The sequence below is a fragment of the Mustela nigripes genome, chromosome 13 (assembly GCF_022355385.1).
Source record: "Mustela nigripes isolate SB6536 chromosome 13, MUSNIG.SB6536, whole genome shotgun sequence".
NCBI classification, from domain to species: Eukaryota; Metazoa; Chordata; class Mammalia; order Carnivora; family Mustelidae; genus Mustela; species Mustela nigripes.
Window position 1 is genome coordinate 43001103 of NC_081569.1, and position 16175 is coordinate 43017277.

The 16175-nt window shown below is 42.3% G+C and overlaps 1 protein-coding gene across 4 annotated transcripts in view; it reads left to right on the forward strand.

Annotated features, from left to right (window-relative positions):
• The first annotated feature begins 5299 nt into the window (after positions 1-5299).
• Positions 5300-16175, forward strand: part of APH1B (aph-1 homolog B, gamma-secretase subunit) — a 34755-nt gene continuing 23879 nt past the window's right edge. For 3 of the 4 annotated variants that reach the window (XM_059372210.1, XM_059372211.1, XM_059372212.1), the window contains exons 1-4: positions 5300-5512; positions 7145-7315; positions 14135-14205; positions 15499-15621. In XM_059372210.1, the coding sequence (XP_059228193.1) occupies positions 5400-5512; positions 7145-7315; positions 14135-14205; positions 15499-15621 (478 nt within the window). In that variant the 5' untranslated portion in view covers positions 5300-5399. The remainder of the gene's footprint in view (positions 5513-7144; positions 7316-14134; positions 14206-15498; positions 15622-16175) is intronic. The other variant, XM_059372214.1, reaches the window with a different exon arrangement.

The window sequence follows — 16175 nt, forward strand, 5'->3', positions numbered from 1 at the left end:
AGAATGGCAGTCTTAAATTGATCATCCTTCCCTTCTTAGTCCTGTCAAGTTTAGTTTCTGTTGTTTGGTTTTCACTTCCAAATGCCACAGATTGAGACTCCAGCCCTGTCACTATTCTCCCACAATGGTTGTGCACATTCCTGGTCGTAGCCTTTCGCATTCATCCCCAACACCATTTTGAAACTTCACTGTTCTCAAGTTTCCCACTTCTCTGCCTTTACTCTTGATAAGTCTTTCAGTTCTTGTTTCCCGGAGAAAAGCATCAGTTAGCCATCTCTTCCTCTCTATCCTATGGCCTACCAAGGTCCAGTACCCAACGCCACTCATCCTCACTCCTTCCTCTTGGGGCAGAAGCATCCCTTCTCTTCTGTGCCTTTCTCACCACTGCCTCTTTTCTGCACTCATCCTCCCACCTCTGCCCTTCAGAGAACTTGAAGCTCTTTCTCTTCCACCTTCACACTCTTATCCCATGTTACACCTGGCCCCTCATCTAAGCACCCTAATGCCACAGATGTTGGCCTCGTGTCTCTCTCCCCTATTGCCCTTTTTTCTCTTCTTCCTGTTGTAGCTAAGCTTCTTCAAAGAGTTGCCTACAGTTACCATCTTCACTTTTTTGTTTTTCCTTCATTTCTCAGCCTGCTCCAGTCTGGCTTCCTCCCCAGCCACTTCACTGACAGTAGCCTAGTTGCTGAAGTCGCAGACAATTTTTCATCCTTATCTTGGCTAACCTCTTGGCGGCATTTGACCAGTATATCTCTTCCTCCCAGAAATGTACTCATAGCTTCTGCGACAGTATTCTCCTGATTGTCCACTTTTCCTAAAATAATTTCATCCTTTTTCATGGCTCTAAATGCTCATAACTTCTGTGATCGGGGGAATAATGGCCCCCAAGGATGTTCATGTCCAGATCCCTGGAACCTGTGAATGTCATTCTACATAGCAAAAAGGACTTAACAGATGTGGTCAAGGTAAGGCTTTTGAAAGGGGGGGGGATTGTCCTGGATTATTGGGGTGGAGTAATATGTAATCCCAAGGGTCTTTATGGGAGGGACACAGGAGGAGTTGGAATCAAAAGGAAACTATGAGATGACAGGGAGTGAAGGTATGAGCATGCAGGCCTGTGAGCTAAGGGAGGTAAGTAGCCTCTGGGATTTGGAAAAGGGAAGGGGAAGAGATTCTCTCCTAAAGCCTCCAGAAGGAACCAGCCTGGCCCTGACACTGGCTTTAGACTGGAAAAGTCATTTCATAATTCTGGCCTCCAGAACTCTTAAGAGAATAACTTTGTGTTTTTTTAAGCGCTACATTTGTGATTATTTGTTACAGCAGCAATAGGAAACTAATACGGCTTTCAAGTTTATATCTCTAGCCCCGCCCTCTTTGCAGACAGGAAGATTTCCAAATTGATCTGCCTATTGGTCATCTCCCCTGGGATCTGCTACAGGTACATCAAACAACATGTCTGTGTCTTAACTCTGCTCTCCATCTTTCTTGCTCTCCAGCAGTTCCCACCAACAATCCTTAAACCCAGGAGGAGAACGCTGTTCTCTTTCCTCTTTTCTCCCTCATGGTAGATGTTAGCACAATCATCTACTTAGGTCAACAAGTAGCCTCCAAGTCTTATAGATCAAACACCGTTATCTCTTCCTCATCTATCCACTTGTCCATTGTTTCTGCTCCTGTCTGTCTCCATCTTTTGCCTGGATCTCTGCAACCTCTCCTAACCAGTTGCCCAGTCTCTACTCTTAGTTTCCTCCAAGCCAGTTTTCACAGCACCAACAGGAATCTTCTGTCACTGCCAAATTTAATCCTTCTGTGGTACCTCACAACCTTGGGGTAAAAGCTAAACTCTTTAGCCTGGCAAACAAAGAGCTTTACCACCCCCACATCTTTTCTCTGTGGCCTGGGATCTTGTCATACCCTAACTCCTACCCATTTTGCACATCACCAGTAACTGCAGTTTCCCGAACATACCACCATGCTTTCTCATTCCTTCGCTTATGCTGCACCTTTTACTGACTTCCTACCCTTTTTCTAGCTAACTCTTCCATGTCTTTCAGGACTCAGTAAGGGTTTCTCTGGGAATACTTTGGGCACAACCCATCCAGGTTAGGAGCCCCCCCCCCATGTGTGCCCAGAGTTTCAACGCACTGGATTCTAACTGTCTGCTTATTCTCTTCCCACTAGACTCTAAGTTCCTGTAAGCATGGGGACCAGACTTTAGCTTTGTATCCATAGTATCCAGGAAGGAGTCTGGCACATAGTAGGTGTTTAATAAGTGTTAGAAGAGAATCAGTGAGCTTTAGCGATCATCAAAATTAACATGTTGAAGAAAGCTATGTCATTTTGGAAATTTTGTTTTCCATTTACTTCTTAATTGAAAACTTGAGGAGTAGGGATGCCTTGGTGGCTCAGTTGGTTAAGTGTCTGCCTTTGGCTCAGGTCATGATCCCAGGGTCCTGGGATCGAGCCCCAAGTTGGGCTCCCTGCTCAGCAGGGAGCCTGCTTCTCCCTCTGCCTGCCGCTCCCTTTGCTTGTGCTCTCTCTCTGAAAAAAATAAAATCTTTTAAAAAACCAACCAAGCGGGGCACCTGGGTGGCTCAGAGGGTTAAAGCCTCTGCCTTCAGCCCAGGTCATGATCCCAGGGTCCTGGGATCGAGCCCCACATCAGGCTCTCTGCTCAGCGGGAAGCCTGCTTCCTCCTCTCTCTCTGCCTGCCTCTCTGCCTACTTGTGATCTCTGTCTGTCAAATAAATAAATAAAATCTTTAAAAAAAAAAAAAAAAAAACCAACCAAGCAAACAAAAGGAACTTGAGGAGTCAATGGCACTGTTACTTAGCCTCAAACTCCTCTCTTATAAACAGCATTGTTGAAGTCCATGTAAAAGGGCTTTTTAAACAGCAATGCCCTATATAAGTGTAAGGTACTATTATTTGGAGAAAACTTAAAATTAGTTTTTCTAGTAAATAACCATGAATGCTGAAGAGGACTATTTTACTGGTGACTTTGTCAGTTTGGTCTAGCTGCTTTCTTCTTTTGTATTCCAGAGGACTTCATTAAAGATGTCTTTACTGATTGGGGGGCCAAACTCATTACATTTTGCATTACCTTCCCCCCCCCCTTTTTTTTACAGATCTTATTTATTTATTTGACAGAGATCACACATAGGCAGAGAGGCAGGCAAAGAGAGAGGAGGAAGCAGGCCTCCCACTGAGCAGAGAGCCCAATGCAGGGCTCTATCCCAGGACCCTGGGATCATTACCTGAGCCGAAGGCAGAGGCTTTAACCCACTGAGCCACCCAGGTGCCCCTACCTTCCCATTTTTTAAAATTAGGTTTGAGGACTAAGATTGAATTGATATATGGTCAAGATACTATGAATACAAATTCCCTCAACTTATAGTTCTGCGTGTTGAGTTGCCTACTTCCAAAATATTTGAAGCAGCTTTAACCAAGACACATGAATCTAGTTACAGTTGGGGTAATCAAGTCATTAAAATAAGGCTAAAAGAGTAACTCATTTTCTGAAGTCATTGCAGTAAGTATAACAGAAACCCAGAAGATAGATTTAGCTTCTAGTTTCTTGGAGTCAAGGCCTGAATATGATGAGTTAGCACTCAGAGCTGAGTGTATGCATTTGTCAGGAGAAAACAATTTTTTTTTTCTAGCTTCAAACTCAAATAAAGCATGGGTCTATTAAAAATATTCAATGATAATTAAATGTTTTCTTAAAAAAGATTTTACTTATTAGAGAGTGAGCATAAGTACATGTGCATCAGCAGAGAAGGGCGGAGGGAGAGAAAGAAGCAGATTCCCTGCTGAGTGGGGAGCCCCATGTGGAACTTGATTCTAGGACCCTGGGATCATAACCTGAGCTGAAAGCAGATGCTTAACCTACCGACCCACCCAGGCACCTGATAATTAAAGTTTTATCAAATGTACAGGAAAAATGTAGATGGTTGTTTGTCGGATAAAAATCTTAATTTATGCTAAGGACCTGAGTATATTATGCTTCTGTGAAGGTATTTCTGCATGGAGTTGAAGAGATGGAACTGCATTTCAAAACTTTGATTCAGCATAGAACCAAAAGAATCTACATAATGGTGAGTCTATCATTTTGCACTGTTGTCTCAGCCTGAGTCTCAGTAGGTGCTGTATAACCCATTTCAAAATGAAGAAGGATTTTGTGGAGTGAATGAGGTCAGGTTGCAAGATGGGGCTCCTTAGTGGGCCTGGAGACTGCTTACAATTCTCTTCCTCTCCCCTGCTCCCCCCTCTCTAAAAAAAAAGCACAACTTTTCCAAAGACTTGGGGGTGTGCGGACAAAACACACACACAATAACAATCCTGAGGACAGCTTCCCTTATTGCTATTTCATTCTTATACTATTATGAGTTATCGCCTGGGTTACCGCTATATGGGTATTATATATAACAGAGCAGGAAGTCCCCCTAACTGTGCCAGTAGCAAAATGTGCCTTAAAAAGGACAAGTTTATTTAGAAAAAAACTTAAAAAGTAGAAAAGACAACTCTATTTAGAACAGGAATCCCGCTTCTGTCTGCAGCTGCTTTTCTTCATTGGATCTGGAATCTTCCCGTTCTGGCTCCAAAGCGGGCTGAGGAATCTCCTCTTTTCCTAGTGACCTCCCAGCCGGCACCGATGGCCTGATCAATGTGCACCAGCCAGTGGTGCTGGTAATGGCGGGGATCGTGGCCCTCAGCTAAAGTCGCCAGTGAACAGAGCCTCTGCATCAGGGCGGCCATAGATGCCAAGTGGAGCGGAAAGCTTGGCGCTGAGGCCGCCCCCGCCCCCGCCTTCCAGCCTCAGTCGTTACACCCCCTCTCCGCCCGGCCCCAGCCCCCGGCGCCCTCCGCCCCGCTCCGCCCAGCTTCCAACCCCTTCCGCTGCGTCCCAACCCCTACCTCCGCTCCGCCCTAACCCGCCCCGCGGCTCCCGCCCCCACTCCTACCTCCTCCACCGCGCCCCGCCCCTCCCACAGTTCCCTCCTTTCTCCACTTCCCTCCGCTCCTCCTCCCACTCCCTCTCAGGCTCTGAGCTCCGCTCCGCCCCACGGCTTCCAGCTCTTCACACCCGGCTTCCAACCTCCTTTGCCTTGCACCCTTCGCCCCGCCTCCAACCCCCTCTGCCCCGCCCCAACCCCCCTCTGCGGAGCTGTGCTCCGCCCCGCCCGCTCCAGCCTCCTCTGCCCCGCCTCCAAACTCCTCCGCCTTGTCCCGCCTCCTCCGCCTTGTCCCGCCTCCTCCGCCTTGCTCCGCCTCCTCCGCGTCTCCTCCGGCCCCTCCGCTGCTCCCTGCTCGCACCCCCGCGCCGCGCTCAGCTCTGTCAGCGCCCGGCGCACCTTGCGTCCCTGTTAGGCCTCCCGGCCGGCTTCCGCGGTCGCCATGACGGCGGCCGTGTTCTTTGGCTGCGCCTTTATTGCCTTCGGGCCTGCGCTGGCCCTCTACATCTTCACCATCGCCACCGAGCCGTTGCGCGTCATCTTCCTCATCATCGGGTGAGGCGGTTGCTCCGGGAAACCCGGACTTGGGGCTCTCCTCCCCTGCCGGAGGTAGCGGCGACCCCGGGCGTCCCCGTCAAGGGGCTCGACCTTGTGGGCTTTGGAGGGGAGAAGGGTTGGGACCGGGAGAGCCGAGATCCCGCTCCTCTGGTACTTTTCGTCCTCCGAGGGTCGGCGGGAAAAGAAAAAGAGCCCCAGGACCCCACAGGCCGGGCTTTGGGGAAGGAGCTCAGAAAACCCTGATGTATGGCTCCTGAGTTTTTGCCGAGTAGGTTTGTGGGTGGGTTCTGGTGAGTTGTGCAGCCATTAAAATTGTATGAAAAAATTGTGGGTAAGTTCAAATTTTTCACCTTTTATTTTACTGGAGGGGGTCCCTAGTTGTCCTCAGATTCTCACAGTCATCTGTAATCAATCCCAAATGGGTTAAGAGCACATTAGCCCCCGGAGCTTAGGTGCTTTAAAGCATACCCGTGCCGGACCCCTACCCCAGATCAGCCAAATCGTGATGTCTAGGGGGTGGGATTCGGGCTACGGATTTTTTTTTTTTTTTTTAAGCTCCCCAGGTGATTCAGGTGTAGAGCCAAAGGGTGGCAACCCGTGGCAACCCGTGAAAACACCGAAGCACCTGTCAGTGCATCTCTTTGCAAGAGCTTGGTAAATACTGAACTCTTGCGGCGAATGTGGTCATAATCCCGGTTTTCACCTGTCTGGCCGCTCTTCCGGGGCCCCTCCTCCTCCCCCTCCCCCTTTGAGATTCACTTAGTACTTGGAGAAACAACCGTGGTAGGCCAGTGATAACCACCTTTTCTGAGCTGCTTCACCTCTCACAACAGTATTGAAAGTGCCGCATCAGGTCATTTTAAAAAACAATGGATATTTGAGCAAAAAATTTGTAAAGCTTGTTATAATCATTAAAATCCTCTAGTGTGTCGTTGAAGCCAAGCCTGGAAAGCTGACTTAGATTTCAACAGGTTTTCAACCTCTGAATTTTATACCAATCACTCCGTTAATAGAGATGTAGACTTTGGGGGGGGGGGGCAGGGTGGTGGGGGAGAGAAAGATACGTATTTGCATATGAATGGGCAAAGCACTAATTAGGAAGAGTAGCAAATAACCAGGTTTTTAGCTAGATAGTCCTTGACAGATAGTTTGCAGATGTACTTTAGAAGGAGCAGAGCCACTGGAAAAAAATGATTGCTAGGAAAAATATCTCACATTCCTCTTGGACTGGATGTTTATCTCACCAGGGAAAATGAACCATTGATTAAGAAAAAGGGATCTAGGGGGCGCCTGGGTGGCTCAGTGGGTTAAAGCCTCTGCCCTTGGCTCAGGTCATGATCTCAGGGTCCTGGGATCAAGCCCCACATCGGGCTCTCTGCTCAGCAGGGAGCCTGCTTCCTCCTCTCTCTGCCTGCCTCTCTGCCTACTTGTGATCTGTCAAAAAAAAAAAAAAAAAAAAAACCTAAATAAATAAATGTTTAAAAAAAAAATGATCCAGGGCATCAACTTATGAAGACCTTTTTCCCCCTCTTATAAAAGAGTCAGGAAATCTTTTCCTTCTTAAGTAGGGTTTTCTCACTTTTAAATCATTATGAATCTTATTCACTTACACCTTTCTCTATTTTTCAGAGCTTTTTTCTGGTTGGTGTCTCTGCTGTTTTCCTCCCTTTTTTGGTTCATGGCAAGAACCATCACTGACAACAAAGATGGACCAATACAGAAATATCTGCTGATCTTGGGAGTGTTGGTCTCAGTCCTTATCCAAGAAATGTTTCGGTTTGTGTATTATAAACTCTTAAAGTAAGTTAAATATTTGCTTTACTTTTTTTCCTATTTATACTTGAATTATGATTTAATAGTTTGAAACCTTAATATAGTGTGGTATTGAGGGTCTGTGCCTTCCTATAGAGTTGTAAGTCAAGGATTTGTACATTTCCAGTCTGAAAATATGGAGTATTTTTTTTAAAGATTTATTTATTTTAAAGAGTGCATTTGTGTGGTGGGGAGGGGCAGAAGGAGGGGGGGAGAGAGGGAGAATCTCAAGCAGACTCCCAAGATGAGTGGAGCCCACTCATCTTGGGGCTTGTTCCCACAACTGTGACTAGAGCTGAAATCAAGGGTTGGATGCCCAACCGACTGAACCACCCAGGTGCCCTGCAAATACTGAGTATTTTAACCTGTGGACATTTCTTCCTTCACTCATTCAAAAAAACATTTCTTGAGAATTTACTCAGTGCCAGGCACTGTCCTAGGCACTGGGGATACAGGATGATTAAAAGACCATCCTCTGTCTTCATGGAGGTTATGGTGGAAAGAGCCAATACTGAATGAACAAGAAAATACACTGTATGCTAGAAGATAATAAGTGCCCTGCAGGAAAATAAGCTAGAGAAATAGTCACTGAAATAAGAAAAACTGTTCCAGCTTAAAATTAATGTGTGCTTCTCTTTGCCACCACTGAAAATAAATAATTCTTATGGAGATTATGCCTACTATTATTTTGGCTGTATTAGGGGAGAACAGGGGTTTATTTTGTGATGTTTCATGTGATTTCATGTCTATAATAGAAAAATATATTTTAAAAACCATGGTTATGAGTTCTTTTTTAAGGCCAGGAAGTAGGTCATCTGTAGGATCCATGAGGACCTCACATGAAACCGTGGATTTGAAAACAGCTTGAACTTAGAACCATATTTTCTTTCAGGCAGTCATGAGGTTGGCTTTGATTACATAGTAAGCCTTAATAAAGTGATGAGTGTGCTCTTTTTATTTCTGCAAATGAGATAATTAAGGCATTCCACAAATTTCATGTATGCAATCAAGACAGAGTCTCAAAAACATCTCTTGTAATAGGCTTCTGATAATTTGTTCTTGCCAACATGCCAGGCATTCTGTATTTTTTTACTTGTTGCTTTGAAATATTTTATTTATTTATTTATTTATTTATTTATTTAAAGTATGGGGGTGGGGAGGGGCAGAGGGAGAGAGAGAATCTTAAGCAGGCTCCATGCTCAATGTGGAGCTTCGTGTGGGGCTCCATCTCATAGCCCTGAGCTCATGACCTGAGCTGAAATCAAGAGTCAGAGGCCTAAACAACTGAGCTACCAGCTGCCCCTACTTGTTGCCTTTTTCTTTTTTTAAAGATTCATTTCTTTATTTTAGAGAAGAGGGTGGTGGAGGGAGAGGGGGAGTCTCAAAAGGAATCCACACTGAGCAGAGATCTCATGAGATTCGATCTCATGACTGTGAGATCATGACCTGAGCTAAAATCAAGAGTTGGATTCTCAACCAGTTGACCCACTCAGGCGCCCCCTGACTGGTTGCTTTTAATAATAGTGAAATTTAATAATGAAGCACTTTTAATTACAAATAGCAAGCCAGGAAGACATTGCTTAGAAGTAAAAATTTTAGAAAAGGTTTAAAAATGAAATTTCCATTATTTTCTGAAACTATCAAAGAGCAACAACCAAGTAGGAACAATTTAAGCTTCCACAAGAATATAATCCTTAATAGATGGAACATCTATTCAGCTGTGGTTGAATGTTTTGTGATATACAGCAATTACTTTAATTCCAAAATTATTTTTAACTGTACAATATATTCAGGTAATCAAAATCTCCCTCTTTCTGATCTCTGCCCCACAGAGCCAAATGAAATCTCTGTTCCATGGTTGTCATCTTGTCTCTTTCAAGGCTACACATACCTCATTCCTTTACCTGGCCCTCAGAAGACGTAGATATGGCTTCTAAACCTTTCCATCTCTTTTTTGTCAATAGACACCTGTTTTTGTTAGTGCCTGGAGTTTACCTGTGCTTAGGACCCAACACAGTACCCTTCTGTGGTCGAAGTCATACAGAGAGCAGTGGTCTTTCCCACCCTTGCTTGGGTACTGTACTCTAAACTCAGTCTCAGGTTGCACTGTTTTTTTCCTGTCAGCAGTATCACTGGCTCATGTTGGTTTTGCATTTTCACATATGTTCATCCAACTTTTGGAGCAGACCTAATTTTGAATAGATTTTCACAGTTTAGGGACATGGGTTTAACAATTCCCTAGGATATTAGGTTCTAAAATCCGACTTACCTGGAATGACTAAATCTGCTGGTCTTTACCACCTTGTTTCTTCATGGATTATACCTGGCATGCAACCTTTTATTGCCACTGTCCTATGGTTCTAAAGGACTACAAGCTGAACATAGCTTGCTATTTTTAATGAGGACAGTGAGGGAGTGGGGACATACTGGAAAGGCTGTCTGTCAAGGCTCCCATGCCACCAAGTTCAGAGAAGCCTCTTTGGCCTTCTTTGGAAACCATGATTATTCCTCTGAAAGGGCCTTTGGAAATTAACAAACAGAAAATAGGACAAACCTGTACTAATAGGTGACTTGACTTCCCATTGCAAAATGCATCTTCACCAAGCCTTTGCATTATTGTACAATATTTTTCTAGCAAATTTTAAGAAATGGTGGCTGTCATGTAGTTATATGTTAAAACAAGTTTGAGAATTATTATGATACTTTATTCATGACCAACATATAAATATGTTTAACTTGCTCTCGTGCTGTACTACATTCAAACATAGGAACTTTGGTTTAATTAATATATTATCTATCTCCACTTCCAAAGTAGGTTTTCAACTTTAAAGTACTGCTCCAAGACAAACCGTAAGAGACTCTTAATGTCACAAAACAAACTGAGGGAGGTGGAGAGGTGAGGAGGGAGAGGGTGGTGGGGTTATGGACATTGAGAAGGGTATGTGCTATGGTGAGTGCTGTAAAGTGTGTAAACCTGGCGATTCACAGGCCTGTACCCCTGGGGCTAATAATACATTATATGTTTATTAAAAAAAAAAGTACTTCAATCACAGTTTTGCTATCTGAATTTGGTGCCAAGATTACAATATGAAAGTTTTTTATATATATGAAATTGAATCAAAATATTTATCACTGCAGTCTCATAGATTTATTTCATGGGTCAGGCCTTGGGAACAAGTACTTCATCTTGAAGAATGAATAAATGAATTGTACCTTTCAGCATAGCTAAGAGCGGTACTGTGAGAAACTGGCATGTGGCCACAAGTGATAGTCCTTCCTATAGTAGTTTCTATAAAAAATCCAAATTATGGTTGCATATGTTGCCTAAAACATACATTAAACATTTTTTGACTTGAAGCTTTTGTAATTTAATCCAGTTTTATCTTATAATGCTGATACCATAAATATTTCCTAATTTTAGAACATCTTCCATTTATAGAAAAAATGTTAAGATAATCATTACTACAATTTCTTTTTTTTTTTTTTTAAGATTTTATTTATTTATTAGAGCATGAGTCAGAGGTAGGGAAGAGCCAAGGGGGAGAGAGAAGCAGAAGATACTCCCTGCTGAGCAGGGAGCCTCGGGTGGGGCTCTATCCCAGGACCCTGAAAGCACAACCTAAGCAAAGGCAGACGGTTAACCAACTGAACCACCCAGGTGCCCACGCAAAGTTTATATTTCAAAAATTGAACTTTGTCTTTTTTGTTCTTGGAAATAGTAATAAATGTAAACAGAATTTTCCCCTTCAGTAAAATGGTCAAATTAAAAACAGTGTCCCAATAGCCCAACTATGGAAAGGATGTCCATCAATGTATGAATGAATAAAGAAGATGTAGTGTGTGTGTGTGTGTGTGTGTGTGTGTGTGTGTGTGTGTGTAATGGAATATTATGCAGCCATCAAAAAGAGAAATCTTGCCATTTGCAATCACGTGGATAGAACTGGAGGGTATTATGCTAAGTGAAATAAGTCAATCAGAAAAAGGCAATTATCATATGATCTCACTGATATGAGGAATTTGAGAAACAAGACAGAGGAGCATCAGGGAAGGGAGGGAAAAATCAAGACAAAACCAGAGAGGGAGACAAATCTTAAGAGACTCTTTTTTTTTTTTTTAAAGATTTTATTTATTTATTTGACAGAGAGAGATCACAAGTAGGCAGAGAGGCAGGCAGAGAGAGAGAGGAGGAAGCAGGCTCCCTGCTGAGCAGAGAGCCCGATGCGGGGTTCGATCCCAGGACCCTGAGATCACGACCCGAGCCGAAGGCAGTGGCTCAACCCACTGAGCCACCCAGGTGCCCCACTTTTTTTTTTTTTAAGATTTTTTTAAATTTGTTTGACAGAGATCACAAGTAGGCAAGAGGCAGGCAGAGGGAGAGAGAGAAGCAGGCTCCCCGCTGAGCGGAGAGCCCGATGTGGGGCTTGATCCTAGGACCCAGGATGATGACCTGAGCCGAAGGCAGAAGCTTTAACCCACTGAGCCACCCAGACACCCCTTAAGAGACTCAATCTCAGGAAACAAACAGTTGCTGGAGTGGAAGTGGGTGGGAGAGATGAGGTGGCTGGGTGATGGACATTGGGGAGGGTATGTGCTATGGTGAATGCAGTGAATTGAGTAAGACTGATGAATCACAGACGTGTACCCCTGAAACAAATAATACACTCTGTGTTTTTTTTTAAAATAAGAAGAAAAACACTGTCCCTTACATCATGTGTTCTATCCATCATGACCATGGAAACTAATGGTGTTTTCTACTTTTCCATTTCCTAATGTTAGTGTTGAGAACTGTTTCCATAGACCTTTCCTCTCATAAACTTGCAACATAGAATGAGGAAGTTTATTAGACTTTTGAATTTATATATTTAATACATTTGTGATACCTTGCTATACCAGATAGCAAAAATGTTTTATTCATTATTGAGCAATTTATATAAAACAAATCCTCTAAAATTTGATTCTGTTGTGCCATTATGTCTACTTGTTGATAGAGATTGCTATCATATATGTCTCTCAGCTTTAGCCTTTTTTTTTTTTTTTAAGATTTTCTTTATTTATTTGACAGAGATCACAAGTTGGCAGAGAGGCAGGCAGAGAAAGAGGGGGAAGCAGGCTCCCTGCTGAGCAGATAGCCCGTTGCTGAGACAGGGCTGGATTCCAGTACTCGGGGATCACGGACCTGAGCCAAGGCAGAGGCTTGGTGCCCTTTAATTAGCCTATAACAACATTCCTGTCACAGGTTATTTTATTTAGGAAAATTGAACATTTTGGTTGGTTACTGCTCCAGAGAAAGATGATACAGCCACTTAAGTTTTGATTAATGTCCTTGCTACCAAATAATGCTTATAAATGGAGTGCCCTGAAATGGCAAATTGTTTCTTTTGAGTCTAGAAAAAGGTCCTTTTCATTATTCTTATTACTACTATAGTTGAATTCTACATTGCCTTAATTTAAAGTAACCAATGGTATTTATATTTATGTAATGAATAGGCCTGCTATATTGAATACGAATACCTTGAAATTTAAATTAACACAATGCCCAGAGTATACGTATCTTCTGGTTAATTAAATTTTCTACTCTTAGAGTTAACCTAACTCATTTTGTTTCAGCCCTTGGTGAAAAATCAATCTAAAATGTTTGGTTTCTTTATTGCTTTAACAAATATACCTTCTTGTAAATACAATGTAAATATCCTTTGAGTCAGGATCATTGTTGTGGAGTTTCTAGCCAACAAATGTTAGTAATCGTGACAGCAATAGAACTGAGCTATACCTTGCATTCCTACCTAATACATCTGCATGGGAGTAGGGACTCAAGATAAGTTTGAGAATTGTTCCCAACAGAAGCACAGATATCACTGAAGATTATTTCTTAGTGACCAGTATTCTAATGTTTCATTTAGGTATTCATTTATTGTCTTTCTAGCATCTTCTCTGATTAATTCCCCCCTGAAGCCTGATTGGGATATGAAGCAAATATGTAGAATATTTTATCATCCGAAGATCATATGATTAAGTAACCCTATGAGAGCTCAGATCATGGGCATTCTAGGATTGAAGAGTAAGGAGAGATTAGCGATTATCAGTCACTGGTAGAGATGACTCTGAGAAAGTGCTTACTAAAAGAGACTTTGGAAGATGAGTATAATTTAGGTTCTACAAAATGGAAGGTAAAAGGAAGGGTAGCAAAATAGCTATAACCTTGGTGGGATTGAAGGTTTAAGTACTTCGTAAGAGGGGACAAATTCAGAGTGATAGATAGGACATTGAATTAAATATTTACTGAGCTCAGAAAATAGTCAGAACCATTGCTTTTTTTTCTTATAAGTTCAATCCCTGATGGCTTGTTTAGCTATATTTTTCTTATTTTTTCCCCTTCTTTGTGAAAAGTCAGATAAAAGGCAAATTGGTTGGAAATTTTGGTTGATATTAGTTAATTGAAAATTTGCTGGGTTTAGTTTAAATGCATTTTGTTTTATTTTGTTTACTATTTTTAGGTTTTACTTTTATTCCAGTTACCATACAGGGTAATATTAGTTTCATTTCTGCAACGCAGTGATTCAACACTTCATACATCACCAGTTCTCATCTCAACAAGTGTACTCCTTAATCCCTATCACCTATTTAGCCCATCCCCCAGCCACTTCCCCTGGGGTAACCATCTGTTCTCTATAGTTAAGACTCTTTAAATGAATTTTAGATTTAAGGTATAACCTGAGCAGAAGCCTCAATAAGTAGATTTTGAAATACCTTGTGTATTTTCCTGATATACTGTTTTTCCTTTTAAAAAATTGTGTGGTTTTATTTTAGAAAAGCCAGCGAGGGTTTGAAGACTATAAACCCAGATGAGACAGCACCTTCTATGCGATTACTGGCCTATGGTAAGTTGGAACTGTATGGTGTCATTAAGAGAAAAAGCCAGATTTGACATAAAAGCCATTTTTATTTTTTATATCTTTGTAGTTTTGTGTTTTCTGTTTTTTTTTGTTTGTTTGTTTTTGTTTTGTTTTTTTGACAGAGATTACAAGCAGAGAGAGAGAGAGAGGGAGGGGGAAGCAGGCTCACTGCTGAGCAGAACAGATCGATGTGGGGCTCGATCCCAGGACCCTGAGATCATGACCTGAACTGAAGGCAGAGGCTTTAACCCACTGAGCCACCCAGGCACCCCTGGTTTGTTTTTTTTAGGAGAAAGATTTACCCATTTGAGAGAGAGAGAGTGCTTGCACAAGGTAGCCATGGGAGAGGAACAGAGGGAGAGGAAGAGGGAAAGAGAAAATCTCTAGCAGACTCCCCACGGAACATGGAGCGCAATGTGGGGCTTGATCCAATCCCATGACCCTGAGATCATGACCTGAGCCAAAATCAAGAGTCAGAGACTTAACAGACTGAGCCCCCTAGGCACACCATCTTTGTAGATTTTAAATAGTATTTTATTATTGCCTTGACCTTTTGGTGCACATTATTTGTTTTTCTAGCTTTCCAGGACCGTTATGTAAAGGGAAATAATTACAGGTGACCTGTATGTTCATTAAATAGTTGACCAGGTTTGAAAGTTGGGCTTTTAATATGCATATACTCTAGTTAAGTTTTTAATATGCTTTTAATACTCTAGTTAAGCTTTTAAGTATTGTTACTATTTTCTCCGTTGGGTTGTTACCCTAACTTTGGCTCTGATAGGAGGACTTTCTATATTAATATAGTTAATATCTCTGCAGGATTTTCTTTTAGAATTATGTTTTAAGATTGGTTCTAGATCCCTAAATTGAGTCAACCTAGTTTGACCCAGAAATTACTTTCTACTATAGACAGTCATCCCTCAAGCTTGGTTCCAGTTTCAAGCCCTCATACTTAATTCTACGGACTGTAATCATAAACCAAAGCCAGAACTGCAGCATTGTGTCCTCTCTCACCTATTGTTTCTGTGCCTTTTTAGATCTTTTTCTTTTTTCATTTCTCTGCTATATTCCACTGTTCATTTCCCTTCTCTTCCCTATTTACATCCTTTTCTGTTTATCATTTCACCAAGCACAGTTTTCCCTGCGCCAGCCTTCCACTGTTTCTCCAGCAGCACATATACCGTTTGCCTGTCAAAATAGTGTTCTCTAGTCCTTGGAAACTTGATTTGAAGAGAAATCTTGGCGTGAAAAGGGTCTAACGTGTTTCTTCCTCTTTAGTTTCTGGCTTAGGCTTTGGAATCATGAGTGGAGTATTTGCCTTTGTAAATACCCTTTCTGACTCCTTGGGACCAGGCACAGTGGGCATTCATGGAGACTCTCCCCAGTTCTTCCTAAATTCAGGTATGTGCCAATTAGATGTAAATATTCAATCTTCTGGTCTAAATAATCATCCTTATTTGAGTTCTCTGCCTTAGGAATTCACAATTTAAATTTATAGGATAACTTGTAAAGGGAAAATACTATTAAATAGCAGAAGTAAAGGATGTAGGAAAATAAAAATTTTGGTTAGAGTATTTTAGAATTTTAGGGTAGAATTTAGCATATATAAAATTTATTTTTATTTTGCTATACTAATAATGTTGGATGTGTAGTTGATGTATTATAAGTGAATTTTTATAGGTTTTATGCCTTTTTGTTTTTATTGGTTTGCCTTTATCTTCAGTAAAAGCCTTAGTCTTTAATTTGTCATCTTGGGGGACGCCTGGGTGGCTCAGTTGGTTAAGCAGCTGCCTTCGGCTCAGGTCATGATCCCAGCGTCCTGGGATCGAGTCCCACATCGGGCTCCTTGCTCAGTGGGGAGCCTGCTTCTCCCTCTGCCTCTGCCTGCCATTCTGTCTGCCTGTGCTTGCTCTCTCCCCCTGTCTCTCTCTGATAAATAAATAAAATCTTTAAAA